Source organism: Oxyura jamaicensis (genome assembly GCF_011077185.1).
Source record: "Oxyura jamaicensis isolate SHBP4307 breed ruddy duck chromosome 18 unlocalized genomic scaffold, BPBGC_Ojam_1.0 oxy18_random_OJ166, whole genome shotgun sequence".
NCBI lineage: Eukaryota > Metazoa > Chordata > Aves > Anseriformes > Anatidae > Oxyura > Oxyura jamaicensis.
In genome coordinates this window covers 242496-265674 of record NW_023304480.1, presented here as the reverse complement: position 1 = coordinate 265674, position 23179 = coordinate 242496, and the positions used below count along the sequence as shown (strand labels likewise).

The window sequence follows — 23179 nt, the reverse complement described above, 5'->3', positions numbered from 1 at the left end:
TATTCGCTGCTGCTTATGTATATAGGGGATATAAATAGAGAGGGCTGCTGGGGGAGGGGCAGGATATTATTTTTCCTCAGCCAAATAATCTTTGCTAATGAATTTAATTAAAAGAAAAATTAATTTAGGATTTTTGGTGGAGGGAAGGGGGGTCGAAACATACTGTGGAAAACTCCTACTGAGAAGTTCCCCAGAAAAGCCGAAGAGGCCTGGCGGCAGGGTGTCCCCTGCTGCAGGAGCGGGGACCCTCCTCGGGTCCGAGAGCTTTTAGCTGGGTTCGGTCTGGGGGATGAGCCGCCCTGTGCTGGGCTCCCCTCGCTTGGCTGCGCTGCTGTGCCCGTTACTCTCCTGCCTTGGTGAATGCAGCAGGACGGAGAGATTCTGGCTGAGCAGCCCGGTCCCTGCGGTGCTCGGGGCCCCCGGGGATTTGTGCCGGGCTGGTGCCTGGCTCAGCGAGCTCCCCGGCAGGCGAGCGCGGCGCATCCCGGCTGCGGGGGCCCCGGGCTGGTTGTGTGGAATTTCTCAGAAGGCGCCTTCCTTGGGAAATGTGTTTGGGAAATGAGATTTTGCCCATCGCTGTACTTCCCCGAGGAGAGCGAGCGTCCTTCAATTATTCATCGCCAAGCAGGCTGCCTGAGTTCCCAGCACACCCAGACCTGCTCCTGGAAGGGGGACCGCGCTCCGCAGTTGTCTGCTCCCCGCTTTGCCGTCTCCTGCCTTCCTCTCCCAGGGACCCTCGTGAGCGTTTGCTTGGAGGAGCCGAGGAAGGAGAGCTGAGCGCGAGCCAGGGAGGGCAGGAGCTGGAGGGAACGAGGTGCCCGCAGGGATGTCCTCCTGCTGCTGGGGGCCGGGAGCTTCCCACGACGTTCCCTGGGCGCACACCTCCGCGCGCTGCGGCTGGAAGACCCTCCGAGCCTGGAAAACACGTCTAGCTGGGCTAGAGCTTTCTGGAGGGTTTTTATCATAAGAGCACTAATGGAAGTCAGCACCAGCCTAATGAGCTGTGTTCCTCCATGAATCTGATTCATTGAGGCAGGAATTACCATAATTGATTATCCTGCTGTGCGGCTAAGAGCGGTGTTTGCTAACACAAGTGCCTGGGAACCAACTCCACGCTTCCAGTGCTGCCACCGTGCCGGGGCTGTGCCCTGGGGCCGGCCGTGGCCCCGCTCCTGCACGGCACCGGCGGCGTTGGCTGAGCTGGGCTGGCCGGGGAGCGGGGCCCTGCGGCTGCACGGGAGGCTGCGGGAGAGCCACAGCTCCGGTGAGACGCGGAGAGGTGTCTGAGAGGCTGCAGGGAGAGGCTGCAGGACTCGGCACCTCGAGATCCCCAAAGAAGCGGTTAGCAAACAGAAACAACCCTGGTCTGCTCTTAAAAAAAATAATAATCCCGTGATGTATAAGCTGCTCTCATTATTTTTGAGGGTCTGACATGATTTATGAACATTTGGGTTGGCAATGTTGCAAAAGCCAATTAGTTGAAGTGCAGCTTTCAGGAAGTTTTCTTTGAAACTCGGTGCTGTTCTCCAAGAAGTACCCGGAGCTGGGACAGCGGTGCCGGAGCTGCGCGCTGCAGGGTCCCCGGGGGGCAGGACGGGCGCTGCCGGGGGCACGAACGGGGCGTCCTTGGGTGCGTGCGATGGCTGCACCCTACCCAAGGCTGCCGGGCACCCGGCAGAGCTGAGCCAGGGGCTTGCAGGTTCCCAGGGCCTGGCAGAACACCCGCAGGAGCTGGAGGCAGGAGCTGGAGGCGCCTCGCAGGGGCTGCCCTGGGTGCCGCTGCCCGGGGCCGGTTTCCCAGGGCTCCCGGGGAGACAACGCTCGTGGCCATACGTGTACACTAAAAATTTTGCCAGTCAATGAGCAAATAGCACTGACTGTAAGCAGGTTAGCGATAACGATCATTGATTTTAATTCTTCCTCCTCTTTCTTCTCTTTTCTTAGAGAGCCCAGCGCGAGCACCGCAGGAGGAGCTTGGCTGAATAAAAGGTACGGAGACGTCCGCTCCTGCCGAGCCAGGGAGAGGCGAGATGGGGCTTTGTGGCTCGGGCAGCCTCCCCGGGGCCTGAGCCCGGCGTCCCCCCAGAACCCCCACGGTCCATGCCAGGGCGGCCCCGAGGGAAGCAGGGGTCGGGCGGCAGAAACCTGCATGTGCGGGGCTGTGCGGGGCAGGCGGGTGGGCACGGAGCCGCGGCCCCACGGCCGGGGGGGGTGGCACAGCGGCTGCCCACTCGCTGCACGGGGCCCCAGTCGCGGCGGGTCCCCCCCGGGCACCGACCCCGCAGCCGAGCCCCCGCACAGCGTGGCGTGAGTGGAGTGAGTCCGGGCGAGGAGGGGGGACGGCCGGCACAGCCGGGGGCCGCGGTGTCTGTGAGCTGTCCATGTGTGCTGACGTTGCTGTCTGTCTGTCTGTGCTCTGTGCGCCTCCGGGACGTCCGCTGAGGGGCTGCGTCCTCACCCAGGGTGACGCCAGCCCCGGGGTGGTGGCCCCTGCTCGCAGCGTCCTGCAGCCCACGCTGCCGGGTGTCACGGCTGCGTCCCCGGGCTGAGACCCAGGGTGGTGACGGTGGAGGGGAGATGTGAGCGGAGGAGCGCTTTAGTCCTTGTCACCAGCAGGACAAGGGCGGTGGCCGGCTGGGAGGGGGTCGTAGTCCAAAAGGATCTGGAGACCCCCTGAGAGAAGTAGAGAAGTTGTCCTTGGAAGAGGGGTGCCGAGGTTGGCGGCTGGAGGCTGCGCAGCAGCCGTGGAGCAGGGCGCAGGGGTGGCCGTGGCTCCCGGGGAGCCTTTGGTTGGCGCCGTGCTGGGCCAGGCACGGAAACCAGCAGCCCTGGTGCAGCAGGCGCGGGCCGGGCAGGGTGTGTGCGTTCCCTGCTGCAGTCACGGGGGGAGCAGGCTGGTCCCTGCACAGCACCCAGCGTGTCACCTCACCCCTGCTGTGGAGGGGCCACAGCTGGGCAGGAAAGTCCCTGAGGGGACAGAGCTTGGCCTCCACCTCTGCCGTGTGTGCCTGGGACGATTTCTCCCCATGCTGAAGCAAGAGCTTCGCTCCTCCCAGGTGCCCAGCTGCGTGCAAGGGCCGCTGTGCCCACAGGAGCCCTCTGGTGCCAGCTCCTCTCTGCTCCCCCGTCCCCAGCCCTGCGCCCCCCAGCCTGGCACAGGGACGCCTCCCAGCCACACTTGCTCGCAGGGCCCCGGGGTGCTGCTGCAGCCGAGCCAGGAGCAGGGGGCTGGGGGCTGGGGACCCGCGTGGTTGGGTGCTCAGGGAGGAGTTGTCCCCTGCAGCAGCAGGGACACTGCAGTGGGGTCGGTGTCCTGTGGCCAGGCAGCCCCCGGAGCCCCGTTTGGGTGGAAAAACGTGTTGTCCAGGTGCGTGGTGACGTGGGCTGTTTGCAGGGCAAAGGGAGAGATGGAAACGGGGCTGGGAACAGCTGCAGAGGAGGTGAAACAGTGCTGGGAGCAGACCTGGGCGCCGGGCAGGAGAGCCGCTCCGCGGGGCTGAGCTGGGGCCATGCTGCTCCCCGGCTGGCTGCACAGTGTCCCCCCTCGCTGGGTCTCTGCTCACACAGTGAGGGAGGATTTATTTGGAGGCTCGCCTCCCGATGCTGCAGTGAGCCTCTCCGCCCCCGGAGGGGAGCGTCCTGCCCTGCTCCCCATGCAGGCGGCGTGCCCCACCGGCGGCACCGGGTCCGGCCGTGCCCCCAGCCCCGGCTGGGAGCCAGCTCGCAGGGGGCAGGGGAAGAGGGGAGGGTTTTGATCACCAAGATATAAGAGGGAGCAGGAAGCCCCCCGCCCCTGCTGCCTGCAGTGGTGGCTCCTCTGCTTTATCACCCTCTCCTGGTTCTGAATTATTGAGAGTGTTGCTTTCTTTTATTGCTGTGCTGGAGGAGAAATGCCTCAGCCCGGCTCTGCTTTGAATATGATTATGGGGCTGGAGATGTCAGAGCCAGCAGGGCCCCAGAGACCAATCTGCCACCCCTCTTGCTCCTTTGCCTTCCCTTACTCTTATTTATTCCCCCGCTGCTCTGCCTGGCTCAGCGCACGCGGTCCCTTTGCTCCCCTCGGTGGCGGTGCCCCAGGAGGACGCAGATTTAGTGGCTGACGAGCGGCGCTGCCCTGCTGTGCCCCCAGGTTTGCGTGGCCCCGAGGGGTCCTGCTGGGGGGCTGCGGGCAGGACACGGAGGGTGTCCCCCCAACACCGCTCCCGCTGACCCCCCGGGGGACCCCAGCCCGTCCTGCGCTCCCCTCCCTCGGCTTCCCCGTGCCGCTCTGGGGGCCCTGCAGGCTTCGTCCCGGGGCTCCGCGGGGACGCGCTGTGGGGTGCCCAGGCTGCGATGCAGCGGGCAGGCCTGCGTCCCCCCCCAGGCAGCCCCCGGCGAGGGTCCCGGTGCCCGCGGGGGTCCCGGTGCTGTGCTCCCGCAGAGCGCGGCAGCTGCTGCCCGTGGGCAGGTGCCGGGAGCCGGCTGGCACCTCGCAGGTTAATTGTGAGCGCGGCCGGTTCCCTTATTGACAGGGCAGCCTGAAAAACGCTGAGGCAGGCCATACCTCCTCCGAGTGTCAGCGGGAGCCCACGCCGCTCCTGCCAGCACACGCGCTCCCGCTGCCGCCCCACGGCCGCCCGGACCCCTGCCCAGACCCCGCTGCAGCCTCCCCCTCGCACGCTCACCCTTCCCTTTGCGCTTACAGACGCCAGCGAGGATTTATTTTTGATTCCTCCCTCTCCCGTTTTTTTTTTTTCTTGACGATGAACTAAGTCCCCAGCAGGCTCCTCGCACCGGGCTGCCCGTGTCCGCTGCCCACCTGGGGACAGCGTGGGCACCCTTCCTGTGGCCCCGGGCTCGAGGCAGCCCCACGGCGGCATGTTGGACGCCGGCGGGCGGCTCTGAAGCGCACGGCAGCCCGTGGCGAGCGACCTCGCCGTGCCGGGGAGGGGGCGAGCACGCAGGGCACGCGGCGGTGCTGGCCCCCGGTGCCAGCCCTGGAGGCTGGAGCTGGACAGAGAGCGCCCGAGGGGAGAGAGCCCACCGAGGAGCGGCGCCCGGAGCAGCCCACGGCCCTCCCGCTGATCCCGCGGAGCCCCGCAGCACCCCGACATGATGATGTATTTTTGGGTAGGTACCGCCGCCAGGGCTGGGCATTTCCCGTCCCTCTTTGCTGGGGTTCTGCTCGGGGTTGGGGTTGTTCCCTGCTGTTGTCGCTTCCCGGCAGCGCCGCTTGCCAAGGAAATCGTCCCTCCGCTGCCGAGGCGCTCGCTGCCCTGCAGGCAGGGGCGCGGGGCTGCGATGCTGGAGGCAGGGCCCAGCACCGGGAAGGACGGGGCCGTGGAGGGGCCGGGCAGGGCTCCCTGCCTCCGCACTGCGGCCTCGTCCCTGCCCCAGAGCAAAGGCCAAGCCCAGCCCCTGTCCTGCTGCTGCCTCCCGGCCCCACCACGCAGCAGTTCCCTCAGCCGGTCCCCGTCCAGCCTGGGGTGGCCACGGGCTGCCCAGCACGGTGCCTCCCTCTCCCGGTGCCCTCTCCGGGTGTGCTGGGCTGGTGCACGGCCGCTCGGGTGCATCTCGTGCTGCGGGGCCGTTGCTCAGACAAGGTGGGCTTTGCAGCCTGCCCAGTCTGCCGAGAGGCCTCCTGGTGTGGGTCAGCTGTGGGGCTGCAGGCAGCGAGCATCCCGCCGGGAGGAAGGGAGGGGGTCCCCTGCAAAGCATCCCTGGAGCCGGCCGAGACCCCCTGGCCTCGCTGAGAGCCTGGAGCAGGGAGGGGAGGCTGAGGGCAGGATGGGATCTGTCCGGGCACCTTGCAGCGGCCGTGCCTGGGATGCTGAACGTGGCTGCAAGCTCCTTGCCTGGTGCACCTGGGACCCCTGAGGCACTGTGCTGAGCACCGGGCTCTGCGCCGTCCCCGAGGGGCTCCCCGAGGCATCCCAGCCCACGAGCAGCCCCCGCTGGGCCCTGGGCACAGGGGCAGAACTTTGGCCAGCAGCACCAGCGCCCTCCAGCTCCTTGTTCCCAGCTCCTCAGCAGCCCTGCTCCTGGCCAGACCCAGCCGAGCTGCTGGGAGCTGGGGGATTACAGGCTCCCGGCGAGCCGCAGGCACTGGGGAGCTGCAGTCCCCTGGATTACGGAGCAAGGAGCCGAGAGGATAGAGCGGGATGAGGGGAGGACGCGGAGGAAAGGAGCTTACGGGGAAGGGGAAGATAGTGAGAGTTCATTGTTTCTCAGGGAAGCAGCTTTCAGGCGTAAGGTGCTTTGTCATTTGAGATCTTGGTGCAGCCGCCTTTCCCCGCTGGTCAGGAGCCCGTGGGGGCTCACGGCTTTTCCTGCCAAAGCGTTAATTCTGCCCAGGGACTTAACGAGCTGGAGCAGCTTTGGAAGCAGGCTGCTTTCTGGAGTTTCTGCTTGCAGCTCTGCGGGTGTTGCGTGGCTTCGTGGAGCTGCTGCTGGGGCAGGGCAGTGGGGCAGGGCTGGGGGCAGCACCCGGGTGTTTGTCCCCACGGGAGCTCAAAGCGCGGCTCCCTGGGACACGCTGCTGGTGCTGAGCAGGGCTCGGGGCTCTCATCCCTGTGCCGTGCCGGGTCCCCTGGCCGGGGCACTCAGCATCGTGCAGGGCGCAGGGCATCCTCGCTGCAAGCCGGAGCAGGCGGCTGCTTTGCTCCTCGGGCAGCACCTGAGCATCATCCCTGGGCACCGCAGGCATTGCCCAGCGCCGGCGTGGGAGGAAGCGGAGGGTTTGGTCCCGCTGCACGGCGGGAGCGTGGCCGCTGTCGGGAGCACTGCGGGAGCTCTGCGGTGGCAGTCGGCAGCGGGTGGCTCCGTAATCGACACTGCAACAGGCTGAGATGCCAAAGCAAAATGTCTTCAAATTAGTAGTAATTGCAGGAGAAATAAAGAGCATGTGGGGCGAGTGGAAGGAAGGTTCTATAAATATTATGATTTTTAAAGTTTGCCCTGGAGTCCTAGAGACTGTTTAAACGCTAATATCCTGTCTGTGCATTTAAAAAGCCTTATAATGAGGATGGAGTGTCTGCTTCCACAGCACCTCCTGCCTCGCGGTCCCACGCAGCCCACGTCACCTGGCTGCCGCTGCCGTCCCAGCCTGGGCTGCCCCGTGCCCAGCACCGCTCGGCGCCGCGCACGCCCCTGCTCTTGCCCTTGGCCAGGGCTGTGCCGGTCCCCGGCAGCCTGCACCAACCCGCCTGGTGCTTGCGCTGGAGCCCCACGGGCCAGCCCTGCGTGCAGTGCTGCGCCCGGTCAGAGGTGTGCACGCTCCTGGGGACCCCTCGTGAGGCAGCAGGGCTGATAGCAGGGAAGGGGGAAGCTCTGGGAGCTCAGCGTTTTGGGGTCCCCGGGTCTGCAGGTGCTTGTCCCTCCCGGTGCTTTGCCAGGCTGTACCTGCCGCAGCCCCGGCTGGTGCTGCCCACCCGGCCTGGAGCTCGAGGTGCTCGGCAGCAGCTGTTCTGCCACGGTTCTGCTGCCTGCACGTTAATTCTCATTAAATCCAGGGAGCCTAATTGCCTTTTCATGTAAATATTTTGTCAAGTGAAAGGGCTTTAGGAAGGGCTGTGCTGATTGAAGGAGAAAAGCCAGGCTTTCTCGCGGGCACGGTGGCAAGTTGTTCCTGCCCTGCCTCATTAAAAGCCTGAACTGTGCCCCCGCGCGAGCTGCCCACGGTGAGCCCGGAGCTGGGCGCACAGCCGGCCACGAGCGCAGCGGCTGCGCCTGGTGTCCCCAGGCTCCTGGGGAGCTGCCGGCCTTCCTGCCGGGAGGGAAATACCCGGGGTGTAAATAACCCAAATTCCCTCTGTGCTTCCCCAGCCACACCGCCCCAGCCTCCGGTGACACCCACGGGGGGCTCCCCTTTCCTTCTGCCCCTCCTCGCAATGGGTGAGCAAAGTTTTAGCAGGACGATGTTTTTCCCCAGCTCCCATTAAACTTTCATGTGCTTTCTCTGCATTTTTGCTGCTCTCCCAGCTGCTACCGCTGCTGTCCCCGATAGCTGCCGTTGGTCGCAGCCCCCCCTTACCTGCCATTTGGGTCACATTTGGGTGCTGGTGACATTGCCACCCCCTCCTGGGGACCGTGACCTCGCCGAGCTGCTGTGACGGGCAGGAGGGAGGTGGCAGCCTGGAGCAGGGGCTGGTATCTGGGGCAGCGGCTGCCAGTGCTCTGGGAGCGGTGAGCGCCAGGATTTTCAGTAAAATTTCCGCCTTGTTTTTGGAGTTTAGAGCAGGCGGGGGCTTCATCAACCCCCTGAGAGCCACCGGCGTCAGAGGAGGAGGAGGAAGGAGCGGGGGGAAGACGGGAAGGAGGTTTAATTGGTTGCAGAGGAGGCTGGTCCAGGTGTCCCCGCAGAGCAATGCTGAACTTGGGAGTCCTGTGCGGCAGCGAGCGCCACGTCCCGCTGAGCGTTCGCCACTCGCCTCCCCTGCCTCTGCGCGCTTGGGTGCCACCGTATTCCCCCTCCCCGGCAGCTTGCTGGAGCAAACTCCTCCTCCTCGATCTGCTCTTGCTGTCTTTGTGATTTGGCTCCGAAGCCGTCGGGGGCTTGGTGCGGGGTGAGGCTCCCAGGGCTGCGTCCTCGCTGCGCTTGCCTGCCGCCAGCACCACGCGAAGCCGCTGCTGCGCAGCCCTGTGCGAGCCTCGCTGCCCCAGCCCTGCTGCCGTGGTGAGACGTGCACGTGCTCGCTGCTGCGCCCCTGGCCGTGGCCATCAGGGTTTCCCTGCCAAGGAGACTCCAGCTCGCAGCCTCCTGCCGCGGGCCGGGGCTCCCGTCTCCTGGGGAGATGCTCAGGACCTGCAGTCCCTCCAGTTCCCGGGGCGGCAGAGCTGAGTTCCCCTCTGACACAGGGAAGGGCGCTGGGGGCCTCGAGCCTGCTGGTTTCCCCCGTTACAGCCAATTCCCTGGGCTCCCGTGGGCTGGGGCATCGTCCCCAGAGTCCCGGCCGAGCTCCCACCCAGCGGGGCTGGTCCATGATGGCCAGATCGGATTCCGATACGCCTGCGGTTGGTCTAAACCACTCCTGGCTTTCAGAGATGGAGCAACAAACCAGCGATCTGTAGCTGTGCAGGAGACAGGCAGCGCGCTGCGGCGGGGGGCAGCCCCTGGGCTGTTGCTCAGGGGCCGGGCGTTGGGGTTCAGCCAGGCTGGGAGCTGCAGCACAGCAAGAGATGGCGATGCTGAAGCAGGAGAAAGTGCTTTGGTTTGTGCTGCTCTCGGTCCCGGGTGCTCCGTGCTGGCTTTCCTGTCCCTGTAAGCCCTGGAGCTGCCCTGGAGCAGCCTGGGGAGCGCTTGGGCAGAGGGAGCCAGCTGCGTGCACGGTGATGGTGTGGGGGCAGCCAGGGCCCAGGGCAGGGACCTTCCTGCGGTGGTGCTGAGCCCCTGGCATGTGGTGCTCCTGCCTGCCACCTCTGTCCGTCCCTTCCCGCTGTCCCATCTGCATGCAGCATCGGTCGCTCCCTGAGACCATGCCAGCAGGCGCCTGGGACCTTCCCTTTGCCCCGGCACCGGCTTTGGAGCTCCCCTTGCTTCACAGCAGCTCAGATCCATCAGCGCCTTCATCTTAATCGCTTTATGTCTATGACTAACTACTAATGAGCTTTTAATTAATGAATGCCTTGGCTTGGGGGCACTCTGGAGCGGGTGGAAGGAGAGGACCAGACGTGTGCCCCGCTCCTGGGCTGCTGCCTGGGCTCTGCTCGCAGGCTGAGCACCCGGACCCCTCCGGCCCCACAGCCGCAGCCGCACCTCCGCCAGCCCCCGGCCCTTCCTGGCAGCTCTCCTGAGCAGCAGCCCCGGGCTTGTGCTCTGGTTTTGCACTGCCCAAATGTGCTGGTGGGGTGCAAGGGAGTCCCGTTGAACTCCGGACACTCGAAGCCCCCAGGGACGTCCAGCCCACCTGTGGTTGTGCATTGCGTCGCGAGCAGGTCTGCGAGCTGCCGTGTCATCCCTGTGCTGGGAGGGGTGCGTGACGGTGTCCTGCTGAGCACCGCAGGTGACGTGACAGCACACTTTCTGCCTGGGTTTCACATGGGAAAGGACTGGAGCTGGGGCACGGCAGATCTGGCCGTGCATCTCCCAGGAGCGGCAGCACCGCCCCTCGGGCACCTCGCAGCCGGTCTCTGCTGCCGGCCAGGTCCCAGCCGTGGGCAGCCCGTAAAGCCCAGCCGCCCGGGAGCAGCCCAAGGGGTTTTGCTTTCCCAGTGGGCAGGGACCCTCCGTGGCTCAGAGCGCACTCGGCCTCGCAGCCCTCTGGGGTCTGCCGCTTGGCTCCGGTGCTTCGCTGGGCTCTGAACCAGTGGCCGAGGCCACTCCTGTCCTGGTGCCGCGTTGTTCTCCCTCTTCCAGAAAACAAAACCAAGGAGCCCTCAAGGGTTCATTTAAAATAAATAAAAAATGAAAATAGTGCTGATTTGAAGGAAAGCCAGCCCCATCCTGTGCATGGGAGCGCATCGCCAACCCATCCCCGAAGGGCAGAGAGAAAGATGTGCTTAGAACTGCAGCCCTGTGCAACTTCTGCCTTTGATCATATATCTTACATGTGCCCTTTGCTTTCCCTCGTCTGATATTTATTAGGTTTAATTTTACTGGGACGCGGCTCTAAGTGAGACAGATGGAACGGGGTCTGTGTGCCTGGTGAACACATCTTAATTAAACAGATAAATAAACTTTCCTTCCAGGAGACTTGAGTTTCGGAGGGGTTCCTCTGGGGCTGCAGCTCCGCGGGGCTGGGCAGCTCTGGCTGGGGCTCCCCTGTTGGTGGGCACCTGGCCTCAGGCGTGGGCGCAGCCCTGGTGCTGAGCGGGATCCGAGCGTGGCCGTGCCATCAGCCGGGGCGGCTGGAGGCAGCAGGGTGAGGGAAGGTGGCCGCTGGTGGCAGGGGACGTGTCCCCACCGCGGGGCTGGCAGTGGGTTGGCAAAGCCCTGCTACGCTCGTGTCCCAGGGGGGCTACCTGCTGCTGGGGGGGGGTCTCTGCAGCCAGGCGGGCATTGGTGATGGCCGGAGGAGGGAGAGAGGAGACTCGAACTCTCCTCAGCTCCTGGAGCCGTGCCTGGTTCCACCACTTCTGTGGGATTTTGCCTCATGCGCAGGAGCACGGAGGTAGTCACTGCTGGGGGGAACGAGGAGCGCTGAGATGGGAAATTGTGGCGAATTCCCGCTGTGACAGTGGTGCAGAGGGGTCCTGGCAGCAGGTGCTGCCTGGCCCCATGGGGACAGGGACGGGCACGGCTGCCCCACGTTGCTCCGTGCTGCCTGGCGGCAGGGAGCACCACCTCTCCTCGCCCCCTCGGCTGCAGCCAGCCCGTGCTGTTCCCGCTGGCTCGGGGCAGTGCCAGGCTCACGTCGCTGCGCTGCCACCGGCCAGGAGCGCGTTTGAGTCACCCTGCCCGGAGCCAGGATCTGGCGAGGGGAGGAAGGGCAGATTACCTCATCCTGGAGCCGGCGCTCCCCAGCGCGCACCTCACGTGGTTTGCTTGGTTGGACCAGAGAGCATCGGGCCGTGCCCTTCCCTTTGCACCTCTGCATGAGAGCAGTGCAGGAGCCACACCAGAACCTGGCCCTGGGCCTTTGGAGGCACCCATCTGCTCGTGCAGGGCGTCCCTCGCCCCGTGCCGGGGTGGTGCGTGGGGCTCGGGTGCCTGGTGGGACTGCTCCCCACGGCTGCATGAGGGGCTGCGGGGGACGAGTTCCTCCTACCCTTTGCAAAGCTGCCCTGGGCACTGGGGTGCGTGGGAGAACATGGCCCCATGGCTGCAGGGCTCCGGAGATGGGGAGCCAGAGGCGAGCAGGGGGCTGGGGGCTGCACACTGCACCGGGTTCCTTGGTGGTCCCTTGGGAGCCGGAGGGCGAGTGGCCGTGGTGGGACAGAGGAGCTGCAGAGGGTGCTAGCAGCGGCCTGAGGCTGCTGTTGGCCGCGGGTTTTGCTGCCCGGCTTCATGCAGTTCTTGCCAGCGAGGGGTGATGGTGGAGAGAACCCTCCCCAGCCTGGGGTCTGCTCCCCGATTTCTCGGTTCGTGTCCCCTTGGCAGCGTGGTCTCCCCAGCAGCAGGACCCCACAGGGGGGTTGGGACCCCCCTGGCCCCCAGCCACTCGTTCGGGACGGCTTTTCCTGGAGCAGGTTGGGCTCTGGGGTGGCCACAGAATATGCCTCGTCTGTTGAGTATCTGCAGCAGAAACTGGAACCGCTGCGAGTGTACCAGGACACTGCAGCATGTCGCTATGTCTAGGGATACTGTGGAAAATCCCAGCCTCCAAATAGGGCTGTTCATGTGCTGGAGGCTCCGGAGGAGACAGAGCATCAGCAGCTGCTGGCACAGACCTGCCTTTGTGCATCGCGTTTGGCCAAGATGGAAACTGAACCGAACCCAGGTTGCCTTTCCCACCCAGCCGAGCACAAAGCCCTGCCGGCTGCGCTGGGGCCCGGAGCCGCCACCGGGACCCCTGCGCCCAGCCCGGCGGCTCGGGGGGCACCGCGTGGGAACGGGCCCCCCGGGAGCGCACACGCGTGTGCACGGCCCGGCCGCCCCCCAGTCGCCGTGGCCGCCCCCCAGTCGCCGTGGCCGACCCCTATCGCCACGGCCGCCGCGACAGAGGTGCGCGTGGAGCTGCCCCCGCGTGTCCCAGCCCCGAGCCGCCCGTGCAGGGCGGGGGTCGCGGGGCGGCCCCGGCCCGGGGGGGGGGAATTCCTCGGGGGGGGGGGGAGGGGGGGCGGTCCCGGGGGTCCTCCCGCCGGGGGGCTGCGGGGCGCTGCGGTCTCCGCGCGTGGCCGTCCGTGTCTGCGTGTGTGTGCCCGGAGAGCGTGGTGCGTGTGCCGGGGCGGCGCGGGGGCGGCGGGTGCCCGTCCGGCCCCTCGGCAGCCCCCGGGGCGGCGCCCGCAGCCCCCGGGAGCTCCCCGCGAGGGGTGGGGGGGGGGGGGGGGGGGGGGCTCTCCCCCCACCCCCCCCCCCCCCCTTCGGCTCCCCCCCCCCTCCCCTCCCCGCAGCAGCATCGCGCGTGCCCGGGGCTGGGAAGGCGGCTGCGAGGCGGCGGCAGCGGAGGGGTTAAGTGCGGGATCAGCTGTTCTCATGTCATTACGGATTCTCTTCATTTTATACAGAGCTCTGTTTGATGTCTGAATGCACAGGGGACTCCCCCTCCTCCTCCAACTCCCACCCCTTTTATTTCACTCCCTCGCCCTCTCCCTGCCTCCTCCCCTTCCTTTCTCTCCCCCTCTCCTCTCTGTCTCACACGCACACCCTTTGCAGACCGCTCCTTCAGTGCCAGCGTCTAATGGCACCGAAGTAAATAGCCGAGCATTGTTCCTTCAGTGTAAGAGCAGAGCGAGGCCAGCCTTCCTCAGATGAATTCCTCCTAAATAGCGCCCGAGGGGGACGGGAGGGGACGGAAGAGGAGGGGGAGAGCCAGAGGGGAGAGCCAGGAAGACAGAGGATAAGCAGTGTGTAGAAGAGGACGAAACTGCGAGCAGCTTCACGGCTACCTGTCAACACATGCTGTGCTCCATGGCTAACTCGGGCTGCCTCCTTGTCTCCAACTCAGGCATGCTTCCTCACTCTCTCCCCTGTCCTCCAGCCTTCCTCTACCTCCAACAGGTAAGTGACCCTCTTCGGGGATTTTTTTTGCTTTCGGTTCACACGTGCTTTCTCTAAGCCAAGGGTCAGAGCTTAACCTCTTCCTCTCCAGCCTCTCCTGGCCTCTCCGGCGCATCCTCCCCGCTGGCACCGGCGAGTTTTGTTGCGTCGGCCGCTCGCGGGTCTCGGTTGCGAGTTCATCGGGGGCTCTCTCTGCTTTTTGTGCCGAGGAGGCTGCTCCGAGCCCGGCTGGGGAGCACGGCCAGGGCTGGAGGGGGCCGAGGCGCTGGCAGTGCAGCACGCAGAGCCGCCGGCGCGGGTCCAGCACCTGCCCTTCCTCGGCGCTGCTCCTCTTCGGCAGGAGCCAGGGGAGACGCTCGATGCTCCGCGCACGGGAACCCGGCTCCTCCGTGGCCTGGGCAGCCCCCGGGAGCAGGGGGAGTGAGGAGTTTGCATGTGTGCACACACGTGTGCATGTATGCGTGTCCGTGTGAGCTGTGCGCTCACGTCGTGTGTGTCTGTAGCTGGGACGCGGTGCCGAGCTCAAATGGCTTTGCCCGGCCGTCGGTACGGAGGTGCTGCAGATGGATCTCGCCAGCAGCGGCTGGTCCAGGCGAGCCTGGAGTTCGTGTGGCCGGCGCCAGGCTGCTGGCGGCCAGCGGGTCCCCTGTGCCCTCAGCTTGGCTTCCAACTTCTGGTCGGGGCTCGTGGCCCCTGGGACCTGCCTGGACCCAGCACAATGAGTTTCCAGGCTCGCCATCCCGGGGGAAGCGCGGCTCAGGAGAGGCAGCATTTTCTTCAAAAGCCTCTTCTCTGCGTCGGAAATCCCAGTCTCCCAGCCGGGCTAACTGCTCCATTTGTGCTTTCAGGAGTTTAAAAATTCATAGCATCCTACCGCGCTCCGCCTGGCCTGCGCGGCTCACCTGGCAGCTGAGGACAGAGCTCGGCGCGGGCGCAGACCCCACCGCCCGCGCTGGGGAAGGGCTGGGGGCTGTGTTTCGTTTCCCAGAGCCTGCGTCCGCATGGGCTTATGGCCAAGCTGGAGCTGGGGACGGCAAGGCCCGGGCTGCTCCGGCCGGCGTGCCGGGGCCGGAGCTGTTGAAGCCGGCGCTGCCGCCGGTTACACAAGTGTACGGGCAGCTGCTGCATGCGCAGGGGGCCTGGGGCTCGCGCGGGGCTGCTGCAGAGGCTGGCCGAAACAGTGCGTGATTTATTCCACCTTCCTGCAGGCAGAGGCTGTGGGCGAGCTGGGGCTGGGCTGAATTTTGATCTGCGCTTTCCTGGGCTGCGCAGAGTGCAGCAGAGCATCCGCGGATGCTGCTCGGCTGTCCCGGTGCACCAGGAAGGCTTGGGGCATCTGGCACGGAGCAGAAATCATCCCCAAGCCCCCACATGTCCCCAGGGAGGTTTTCTGTGCATCTGAAGGGAGCACGTCGGCTGCTTTGAACCGGGAGGCAGCGCAGGGCCTGGAGCCACTTCTCAGAGCAGCCGGGGGCACAGGGAATTGTATTTTGTGTCCGGAGCCCCCTCTCCCTGCCCGCTACCTGCGAGGGCCCCGCTGCTCCCGCATGTCGCAGGCACGCGGTGCGCAGAGCAGCTGTACTGCCTGCAGCTCCGGGGCTGCGCCGGTGCCGGTGCCGGTGCCGGTGCTGGTGCTGGTGCTGGTGCTGGTGCCGGTGCTGGAGGCAGCAGAGGACGGCAGCACTTGGGGCAGGTTTGGGCCGTGGTGCTGACGGCCGGCTGGGACGTGCGGTCTGCAGGAAGGAAAGGCATGATCTCATTAGCGGCTCTTCCCCACTTGTGGCCACTTGCACCCAGCAGTTTTGGGCCCTTCGCTGCCCCATTGCGTGTGATTCGGACATGGTGCTCAGCGTCTCTTCCTGCCCGCTCTCCCAGAAGCATCCTGCTCCTTGGCAGCAGGTTTGGCCTCGCAAGCCAGAGAGGAGGGGTTTATTGAGAGATTTGGAGTTGGATTTTCACCCACTAATGAGTGAGATGGAAGCCAAAGCCTCCGTCCTTTCCCCTGAGTTTGTCTGTGGGTGAGGTTCTGTACCCAGGGTTTGGAGATGATGACGTTTCTGGCGAGCGCTGGCAACAAGACGTCAGGAAGGGGCATGGCTGGCAGCAGTCATGTGGGGAAAGGGCACGGGAGGATGCTGCTGGCTGCTCCTCGTCTGCCTGTCTGAGCCGGGGGCCTGCTTGGGGCACGGTGTCCCTGCCCTGGTCGTTCAGGGTCAGCGCTTTGTCCCTGGCTGCACTCTGGATTTTAGGAGCGGCTGCTTCAATGCCCCGGGCGCCTGCGGGGCAGCGATGCTGTACCTGGGGGTGCCCCGTACCCAGGTGCACCAGAGCTCCCCTTGAGTCGGCGTGGGCTCGTTTCACCTCTGCGCAGCTGGAAACCCCTGGAGGACTTCAGCAAACTCCTTTTGGGATCGCGGTTGGCTGGGGGAAGTTCACCTTGCTGTGTCTGTTCCTGCAGAGGCAGCTTGTGTCCGTGTGCCCCAGCGCTCGTGTTTTCAATAGCGACAGTATCAGAGGGAAGGACCAAGAAACGAAGCTGCCTGCAAAACTTTGGTTGGCCGACCACCGGGGGAAATCCCGCAGCGGTGGGGCCTTGGCGGCTCACGGGAGCAGCCACGCAGCTCGCAGCAGGGGCAGCTCGGCTCCTGCCCCAGCCCCAGCCCCGGGCTCTTTGTGCTGCCAACATGGGGCCATCGAGCGGCCCCGTGCTCCCTGCCCGGCAGGGTACGAGGACATCCAGCCCCCGGTGAGGACACGGGGACGGGAGCGGGGCCGGCAGCTGGGAGGGAGCCGGGAATGCTCTGTCCTTACTGCGCTTTGGTGCAACGTTGAGCTGCTTGTTCAGGGAGGGCCGCGGCATACAGGGAGACCTCAATTGTTGCGTTCAGTTAAGGGAGGAATCGGTCACTGCTGGAAGTGTCTGCACTCTAATTATAAAGGAGCAGCTAATCACTCCAGGAAGAGACGCCCTGCTGACCCGGAACAGCCCCAGGCTCAGACTCAGCATCAGCATGAGAGCAGTGGAGCCTCAGGTGCAGGCATCTTGTGCAGGGAACCACAGGCATGCCGGGGCTGGACGTGAGCTCGGGTTCATTTCCAGGTGGGGTCGGTCCCAGGGAGCTGGCCCCGAGCTGCTCCCCTGGCGGCACGTCGGGGTGTCCCTGCTCCCCGCGGTCCCTTGGCGCTGCCCAGCCCGCGGCGCAGCAGGCTCATCCGAGCAGCGCCCGACCTGCTGGGGAAACAGCCTCTGCAAAAGGCTGCTTGGAAAATTCCTCTCCAAAAGGGCTGCTGCCAAGTTTAGCATATTATATTTTTAGGGAGCTAGTCTATTCCTAGCAATATTGTAGCGTGTTGCAGCAGCGGGTTCATTTAAAAGCTGGTTTCTTCCCCCGGCTTGCGCATTTCGCAGAGCCGGGAGCCCGGACCCGGCTGCTTGGTGGCTCTGTGGCTGCCGGGCACATGTCCCGCACTGCAGCTTCCTCGTCTCCTGCACAGGGGAGGAAAGGCTTTAAAGCCGCAAAAAAATACATGTTTTCCTTTTTTTAATATATCGAAAACACTGGCATTAATTTTAGCTTTTGTGAAGCTGGTTTTCCCACAATAGCTGTAATTTAGGCCTACTCTGCCTGGCGATGCTCTTTTTATAGGTATATTCTTATTTTAGTACTATAGTGATGGGTGAATGAGTAGATTAAATTAGATTTAGTATCTATCATTCTTTAAAGCATTGCAGGCAGTCATCGGAGGGATGTGGTTTAACGCAGGAGAAAGGCTAATGAGGCTGGCAGGCTCCCCCCGACCGCGTCCCGTGGGTGCCCCCAGACCCGCCTGCGCCCTGACTCGGGGCCGGGTGCGCAGGCCAGGCAGCGCCTGGGGCAGATTTCCCAGCTGGGGCCGAGCTCCCAGCTCCGAGCTCCTCCTGGGCTCTGCGCAGCCTCGGCTCCCCGCCGCCGGCTCGGCACGGACGCACCGCGTCCATCGGCCACGGCACCGCTGGGCAAGAGGGTGGTGGGCCCCCAGCTCCAAGCCCCCGCGCTCGGGGTGTCCCCGCAGGCGGCAGCGGTGCCGCCCCGCTCCCGTGCTTCGGTGGCAGTTTGGTCCCTTTGGGGCAGCCGCACGGGGCAGGACATGGGGCTGAGAGGGAATGGAAAAGAGTGGAAAAAGCAGTGTCGTTGGGAAACGCTGGGGGGGTTACGACGTGCAGGAGAAACAAATGTCTTTCCTCTCCACCAAAGAGGCAGCTAGCTGCCTTTCCCCAGCGTTGCAATGCAGGGCCTGGGGGCGGCGGGACTCAGAGCCCATCAGAACCAATGGTTTGGAAGTTCACGCTGGTGCCACGGCATCTGCTGAAGTGGCGGCCCCAGGCTGGGCTGGCCTCGGCACCCCCGATCTCACGCAGGCGGCAGCAGGAGCAGGGGAGCCATCGGCACGGGTGAGCAGAGCACGATGCTGGTGAATGCCAGCCCCGGGCGGCAGCTCCGGCTGCAGGCTGAGCGTGGGGACGGGCTCAGTGGTGCGGAGCACACGCGGACACCTGCATGCCGTGTGCCTGGGAGGGCTTCAAGGCGGTGCAGCACATCCCAGCTTGTGCCTGGGGACGTGCTGGCTGCTGGGGCCCCTCGGCAGGAGCAGCTATTGCCCCGCGAGCCCCTGCCCCGGTGTGAGCCCAGCAGCGTGGTCAGGGGCTCCCAGACCGGGACCAACTCAGTGCAACACCGCTGCTGTTAAGCGAGCTTGGGGTGACAGCCTGCCTGTGGGGCTGAGCCCCAGGCATCCCTAGCTGGGATTTAACCTGCGTCACCTTCCCTGGCGGTCAGCGAGGCAGAGGGGAGCAGCGGCCGCACTCGTGGAGCAGGGGCTGCAGCAGCCCGTGGCACAGCTGGTGCTGCCACCCAAGCTGCGGTGCTGAGCTCCGTGGGATGCGGGTGGGGAGGCGCTGAGCGGTGCACGGAGCCGGGCCAGAGCAGAGCAAAAGGCAGCGGGGTGAGGTGGGGTCGCAGCTGGGCGAGGGGTCTCTGGTGGCTGTCACAGGCCGGGCATCTCCCTGGGCCGTGGCCACTGCCTGCGAGGGGGCTGGTACAGTTCCGAGCCCCCTTGCAAGCCCCACTGTCCCTGACCAGCGTCTCCCCGGCAGGTTCTCGCTTTGCCCCTCTCCTACCTTCCTGAGCATCCAGCTGGCTCTGGCGGTCGCCAGCTCCTGCAGCCCCCCCCCCCGGAGCAGGGCCCCCACCCCGGCAGCCTTCACGTCCTGTCTGCACTGCACGGATCTTACAAATTGGGTTTGCACAGCATCAGCAGGATTCGCTCCAGCCCCCTGTGTAAGCAGCACTGCTGAGATGTGATCCCTGGCACCGAGAACCTATTAAACAGAGTGAGACGAGCCCTGGAAGGAGACCCAGTCGGAGGAGGGAGTTCACAGAGATGGTGTCAGGAGCGAGCGGCGCTCAGGCAGCCCTCTCTGCCTCCACGCCGGGGACACGCGGGTGTCACCCACCAGGACCGGCCGGTGCCGCTGGAAGGCAGGGTGACCAGGGACCTGGCTGCCACAGCACCCTGCAGAGCTGGGTCTCGCTCCCGTGCTCGGGGCATCTCAGCCGTTTCCTCTCCATCAGAGAGCCGCGGAGCTGCTGTGCCTGCTCCTGGGAGAGCTCTGCTGGCCCCCGCGGCTTGCAGCGGGTGCTGGGGCTGGAGCGTGGCCATGGCACCAGGTGGCTGCGTGCCCAGCGGGTGCCAGAGCTCGTCCCACGGCGCCCGGCCCCAGGCTGCTGCGGGTGCGTGCCCCAGGGCCCGGGCAGCCCGGGCTGTGCTGGCAGCAGGGGCTCGCTGCAGGGCTCCTGGTGAGCAGCCAGGCACGAGGCAGGTCTGGCTGCTCCGGCTCCCCCTCGCCAAAGTGCTGGGCTTGCAGCACTTTGTCATGATTTTCATCTCGTCTCCGAGCAGCGATCCTTCACTGCTCACATTACCCAAGTAGAAAATGACACATAAACTGACATGATTGCTGCTGTTTCTCAGCGCCACGCAACATCTGTTCCCTCGGCGGTGCGGGGGAAGGTGGGCAGGGGCTGGTGACGCGCCGCGCGGCCCCCGAACTTCTCACCCTGTGCTCCCCTCCTGCCATCGCGCCTCCTCCAGCCGTGCTGCAGCGAGGCAGAGGACGGGAGCTGGCGGTGCTGAGGCGGTGCAGGGCCGCCAGGAGGGAAGCAGCGGCAGGGGCCGTGCTCGGTGTGCCCCGTCCCGTGCCAGCCCCCGACTGCCCCTGCTGCGCACCCGGCACGGTGCTGGGGCCCCCGGCATCCCCGCCGCCTCCTGCAGCTTGCGGCCGGGCCGAGGAGCCCGCAGCAGTGCGTGTGCTCCCGAAGCTGCCATCGCCTGGCCGGCTGCTTTCAACCCCCCAGCAGCTTTCTCTCTGTTTCTTTGCAGCACTCTGCCCGGCTGGGGACGCGCCGTGCTGGGGGGGCCGCAGCTGGTGCCAGGGGCACAGGGCCGGGAGCCGGGGCTGTGGGGGAGCAGGGGGGAGAGAGCCTGATTTTGGGGATGGAGAAGGACGGGGAGGGAGCGAGCAGGATGGGGAGCCGCGGGGCAGGCAGCAGGGCTGTGCTGCGGGGCAGGCTGGGGCCTTCTAAAGTCTCTGGTATAAAATCAAAAATAGGGAGAGAAGAGCGAGAGCAGGCGACAGTTGCAGCTTATTTGTGATCTGCATTGTGTGGGGAGCTCTTAATTAGAGCTAATTAGACTAATTAACTTGCAAATGAGAAACTCGCCTTTTTCTCCTTTTCCTTTACAAGAAGAAATAAGAAGACGAACAACAAGATAAATACTGAGGCTAATTACTTGGTACCTGCTGCAGAGCCCCTCCAGCTGGTGGGACGCCCCTCTGCCCGCCACCCCCAGGACAAGCGCACCCACCCGGTGTGCCGCGGGGTGCTGTGCCGCGGGGTGCTGTGCCGCGGGGTGCTGTGCCGCGGGGTGCTGTGCCACGGGGTGCTGTGCCACGGGGTGCTGTGCTATGCCGTGCCTGTGCCTGTCCCTGTCCCTGCGTCGGTGTCCCCCAGGCCGCTGTCCCTGCTTCTGGCCAGTGCTGTGCTGCTGTGCCGAGGTTCTGGTCCCACTGCTGCCCCGTGTCCCTGCTGTCCCCGCTGGCAGAGGGGCCACCTGCTTTCCTTTGTGCCCCAGCGCCCGGCAAGGATGCGGCGCGTGCCTGCCATGGCACTGGTCAGTGCTGGGAGCTGCTGGCTGCACAGGGCAGGCATCACCGGGACAGCGGGGGGCTCCTGCGGGGGGGCACAGCACCGGCACTGCCTGGTACCCTCCCCGCCAGACCCCTCGTAGCCCAGCCCTGGGACCAGAGGGCCCCGTGGCACCCCTCACCCTGGCTGCTTTCCAGCTCCTCCCTCGCACACCTCCGATCTCCTCCCTTCTCTCTGCCTCTGCAACACCCCAGGGGCTTTGTTAGCACAACTCAGTTCAAATGTCTGATTAGTCTTTAGGAGATCGAGGGGTCAATTTTCCACAGCTCCTTCCTCTCCATTTAACTAATTTAACTGTGCGATTGTTACAAATTTCATTTTATTATAGCCCTGCTTCTCAGTCCAATTGAATTACCAAAATCTCATTTTCTCAGAAGTGCTGAATATGTAATTAGAGGAAAAATTATGCTCCTGACTGCCTATTAGAGCGGGTTGCGTGAGAGAGCTTGTCTCTGCGTGCACACGCGAGTGCGTGTTTACCGAGCGCCCACGCGGCCGCCGCGCGCGTGCGCCTGGTCAGCGGGCTGCGTGCCGGCAAGCTCCACGTGCGGCTGCTCGGGGCCCGCCATGGGCGGCTCTGCGGCAGCATCGCAGCGACACTGCGCTGGCAGGGGTCTAGAGGTGGGATGTGGCAGGGGACGCGTGGCCGCAGCCGGCTGTGACGGGAGGATTGTCACAGAAAGGAGCTCGGGAGGGCTGCGAGCAGCTGGCTCCAGTCCTGCCCTGTCCCCGTGAGCTCGCACGCTCGGTGTGTCTGCGGGGTGCAAAGTGTGAGGGGCAGAGCGGGTGGGCTGCAGCTGCTGCGGTGCTCGCAGGGGTGGCACGAGGCCCTGGGTCCTGCCTGGGCTGGAACTCGCCGAGTCCTGCGCTGTCGCATCCTGCCTGGGCTCTGCTCCGTGGGGTCTGCGCAGGGAGCAACCGGAGAGCTGGGCGCAGGGGGTGCCGATACCGACCAGCATCACAGCTGCTGGCTGCTGGTGACACTGGTGCTCGAGGCTGGGAGCTGAGCACAGGGTCCTGCCCCAGCGCCGCTGCCCAGCAGGGTGAGGGGGGCACAGGCAGGGCCCTGGAGAGCAGGGAGGTCCGTTCTCCCAGGAAGGGCCGTGCAGGGCTGGTGGTGCTGCAGGGGTGCCTGGTGCTTGTGGGGAGCAGAAGGTGCGTGCCTGTCCCCACGGTGGGACAGGGTGCAGGATGCGAGGCTGCTGCAGTTCAAGTGTTGGTGCTAGCAGCTCCTTTGGAGGCTGCAGGGGACCCTGTGCAGGCTGCTGCTGCTCAGCAGTCACTGCCTGCAGCCGCTGGGACCAGCCTCGGGGGTGTCTAGGCCAGCCCTGGAGCAGCGGCAGGCAGCGCCCAGCCAAGGCCCGGCTGTTTGCAGGGGCTCAGCAGGAGCAGGCGGCTGGGGCAGACACCGCTGGGGACACGGCTCCGTTCCCAGCCTGTCCCCGTGCCCAGGACTCTGCAGCCACACACGTGCCGGTGTGCCTGGCTTCTCCAAGCCCTTTAGTGGCTGCTGGAGACCGAGCGCTCCTGGAAATCCTGGCCGATGTACGCCAACACTGGGTCTGCTCTGCGCTGGCATGCCTGCAGGAAGAGCTGCGTGCGGGGGGGGGGCAGCACGGCGCGGATCTCCGGCGGCATCCCCAGAGCTGCAGGCTGGGAGCTGGGGCTGTGCGGGGTGAGCCTGGCACCGCCGGCAGCCCTCGGAGAGTCCCGGAGCAGCGGTGCTGCTGCTCGGTGCGGCCCTGGGCAGGCCGGGTCCTGGCCCCTCTCCAGCAGTGACGCAGCCCGGTCCCTCCCCGCGCAGGTACGTGTGAGCCCGGGAAATGTCACCGGGGTGCAGGGGGGGGCGGGAGGTGGCGGCAGCCCGGAGCCCCCGCGAAGCACCCCCGTCTCGCCTCAGTTACACAACATTATCATTTCATAATACTCTGAAATATACATGAAGTTGGCTGAATGCAGATGAAATTGCACCATTTACTTCATGAATATTTCATGCAGCCTCAGCTCCGAAGTTTCCGGCTGATGGAGGCAGGAGCCCGTGCTGGACCCCGTGTCCCCCTGCCCCGTCACCCCCGTGCCGGAGGTGACGGGGACGCGCCAGCAGCTGTGCCCTGAGCGGCTGTGCCGGTGCACGGCACTTCTGCGGCCACCTCCCTCCCTCTGGGTGCCACCTAGCTGTCGGTGGCACCCGGCCTCCTGGGCTCACGGCCCCACAGCCAGCGTGAGTGGGAGCCCCCCTGCTGCAAGGGAGCTGCCCCCAGCAGGGTCCCAGCCTGGGGCTGGCTCCCCCGTGGCCGAAGGTGCAGGGAGCATGTGGCAGCCCAGGAGGTGGCTCTTCTGTGCTGCCCTGCGTCCC

At 65.4% G+C, this 23179-nt stretch overlaps 1 protein-coding gene across 1 annotated transcript in view; it reads left to right on the top strand.

Annotated features, from left to right (window-relative positions):
* RBFOX3 (RNA binding fox-1 homolog 3) overlaps positions 1–23179 on the top strand; it is a 131311-nt gene that overhangs the window by 95587 nt on the left and 12545 nt on the right. Inside the window, 2 exon segments of the mRNA XM_035312589.1 lie at positions 1945–1989; positions 13524–13576. Of these exon segments, the coding sequence (XP_035168480.1) occupies positions 13526–13576 (51 nt within the window). The 5' untranslated portion in view covers positions 1945–1989; positions 13524–13525.